At 36.3% G+C, this 2,993-nt stretch overlaps 1 protein-coding gene across 1 annotated transcript; it reads right to left on the bottom strand.

Moving 5' to 3' along the window:
* Positions 1 to 576: 576 nt before the first annotated feature.
* On the bottom strand, positions 577 to 2,413 carry LOC112503594 (protein FAR-RED IMPAIRED RESPONSE 1-like). Its single transcript, XM_025107605.1, has 6 exons — positions 2,129 to 2,413; positions 1,950 to 2,047; positions 1,592 to 1,838; positions 1,147 to 1,497; positions 926 to 1,042; positions 577 to 837 (listed from the first exon to the last, which is right to left on the bottom strand). Exons 1-6 carry the CDS (start codon positions 2,411 to 2,413, stop codon positions 577 to 579), a joined length of 1,359 nt encoding a protein of 452 aa, XP_024963373.1.
* Between the last annotated feature and the right edge of the window lie 580 nt (positions 2,414 to 2,993).

Genomic DNA, 2,993 nt, shown 5'->3' with positions numbered 1-2,993 from the left:
AATATAAGGCACAACAAACTGCATAAAACCAAATCCATACGAAACCATTAATTAAAAAGCACGCAATTGATGTTTTTTTTCAGCACATATCGGGTAAATAAAAAACATTTATCCTAAATCTATTTTATGATGGATAAGATACTAATAAGAAATTATAGTTGCATATCGTATCCAAAACATAAGATGAAGATGTCGCATGAACATATGTAAGTTTGACGTCAACAAATTACACCGAAACGATAACAATTCTAAGTACTTGAATTCTAACTAATCTATCAATTCTGGGCAATTACGTGAGTCATGACCACTACGTTGTCCACACGTTGCACATTTTCGTTTTGTTTTTTTGCTATTAGTCTGTATTTTCTCAAATACACTTACCAGCCTCTTACTGGTGCCACAACCCTTGTTCCTTATTCTTGACAGTGGTAGAATGTCCACCTCATCAGGTATGGAAACACCTAGATGATCTCTAATCGCATCCAACTTCTGTTGGTATGGGTCTTCATATGAAACTTTCTTCTCTATATCAACCATGAATTTGTCGAGATTCCTTTCCAATCTAGCCAATATAGATTAATCATTGCGGGCGATGCTTATTATGTCGTCGACCTTGGAATAGACATCAATTATACACTTATCTTTCTCGGCATCAACCTCGCCAAAATGAACTCTTGCGAATTGTAATTTTACTGGAACTAATTGTCGTTTCCATCGACGTAAAACATACTTATCCGGAATGCATTCAACTTCATCGTTTATCAGTACCTTGAATGTGTGACAACAAAGATATCCGTTACGCGTAAATAGGTTGCACTCTGAGTAATTACGGCACACCTAAAATGAAAAAAGTTGCGAACAACCACAATCAAAATAAAATTAAATAACATAAAAACCATTGTTTTTTTAGTTAGGGATATGATACCAGATACGTGATGTTGTCAGATGATTTATTGGTCTTGTGGCTTATCACGAATGACTTGAAATCATCCCGACATTCGACGGTCTCTATAGCACAGAACCATACAGCCTTCTTTATTTCCTTTTGGATGTCAAAAAAAAAAAAACATTTCAACTGTATATACTTGATGCATGACTTTCTAAGCGCAATGGAGTAACAAACTTTGGATTAATGGTTCTCGTTACTGTTTCGTGAACAGATTGTCTGTATCTTTGTTTCTCTATAACTACGTCGTAATTATTAAGGAATTGAACCAAATCAAACCATAATGATTCGTATATATTAATATACGAATTCGAACTCTCAGATCTTGAGGTTGTTTTCATTAGTCCAGACATCGACGTGTCCTTATAAAAGGCAGGAATCCATGAGTGTCGAATGTCATACATTTCTGTGAACCAAGGATCACCACCTAGATTGTATTGATCGATCATCTCATACCAACGACTCGAATTCCGCTGGGCCAATATGTATGTTCCATACGAGCTTGTTGATAACTTTATTAAACATAGATCTTGATTTAGTGCGACACTAACCTGCGTGTATATGGCTACCATTAATGAAACAATAAACAATAACCTCATTTAAAAACAATAGCATTCCATAAATACTACTTATCTTTGAAGGCACCTTCTTCATAATGTGCCACACACAGAGTCTGTGCTTAGCTTCCGTTAACACCATCGGAATAGCTTGTTTCATTGCCAAACATTGGTCTGTAATAACGAAAACTGGTTGTTTCTCATGACATTTTAGGAAAGCCTTTAGAACCCATGTAAAGTTCTCAATTATCTCGCCACTTATTAGAGCGGATCCGACAACAACGGAAGCCTTGTGATTGTCAACAGCCAAGAAAGGAACGAAAATCATGGCATGCCTGAAATACATATCAACCAATTATTGTTATCTAGTTCTAGCCACGTCATATGCCCATAAAATAGCAACGCGTAATAAACTTTAAAAACTTTATTGCAATCGGGAATCTTACTTGTTCGTGCGAAACGTCCCGTCGAACGATATGACACCACCGAATTCTTTGTAGTTAATTCTAGCAACTTCATTTGCCCAGAAAATTGCGCTCAACTCCTGTTCATTGCACTTGTATTCGAAAAAATAACCGGGGACAATATCCTATCTGTTTGATAGTTTATTGATCAACATCTTTGCGTTCTTATTCCCAACACAAGCAACAACATCCCTCTTGAAATTCTTGAAGTCAATTTCACAAATTCGAGTATGCTCAAATCCCCCGTTTAATGTCGTTTGAATACGGTGAGCCCTTCTTGCACCGACTTTGTAACTTGAGCTATTTAGTACATTTTTGAAATCTGTATACTTCATCTGTATATTCTTCCTAGAGAAACGACGATCGTTGATATTGAACAACGCATGGTTGTGTGCCTCAACAAACTCGTATATCTCGTAACAAGCCCTATCCTTCGTCAAATGCATTTTTATTCATGCATTACATCCACAACATCTAAGGTTCGTATTGCGGTATCTCTTCTCACAGGGCTGAATCTCCATAGAATCAAAGTGCTTTTTATTTGGGTTTCCTTCCCTACTACACACAAACCATCTAGTTTGAATGTCATCGTGCTTGTTTGTTTTTTTTGCATGGATACGAACATCAAACCCAACATTGTCCACGTAAGCTCTGTACATCTTTTCAGCCTCATTTATAGATGCATATTGTGCGTTGGTGTAACACCCCACACCACACATTGCATGTAACATATATTCCATATACAAGAAATACATGTTCGTACACCACATAGGTCCCTTGGTACAAGAATCTACCATTACATAATACATGGTCCAAAAATTCAAAATATAATTCTTGTACTAATCAAGATTTATCTATCAAAACTATACATATCACCAGCCATTTTTCATTCAGGTAAACATATAAGGAAATTATCATATTTTCCCTTTTCCCTTACCTTCTGCACTTCCTGCAATACATGTTTAAAATCACAAAACGAGGGTTAGACCGAAAGGTCTAGTGAGATACCCTATTTATGTTATTACA

The sequence above is a fragment of the Cynara cardunculus genome, unplaced genomic scaffold (assembly GCF_001531365.2).
Source record: "Cynara cardunculus var. scolymus isolate 2C unplaced genomic scaffold, CcrdV1 Un_Scaffold_3332, whole genome shotgun sequence".
Classification (NCBI taxonomy): domain Eukaryota; kingdom Viridiplantae; phylum Streptophyta; class Magnoliopsida; order Asterales; family Asteraceae; genus Cynara; species Cynara cardunculus.
The sequence above is the reverse complement of the archived record's forward strand: the minus strand, read 5'-3'. Positions and strand labels throughout refer to the sequence as shown.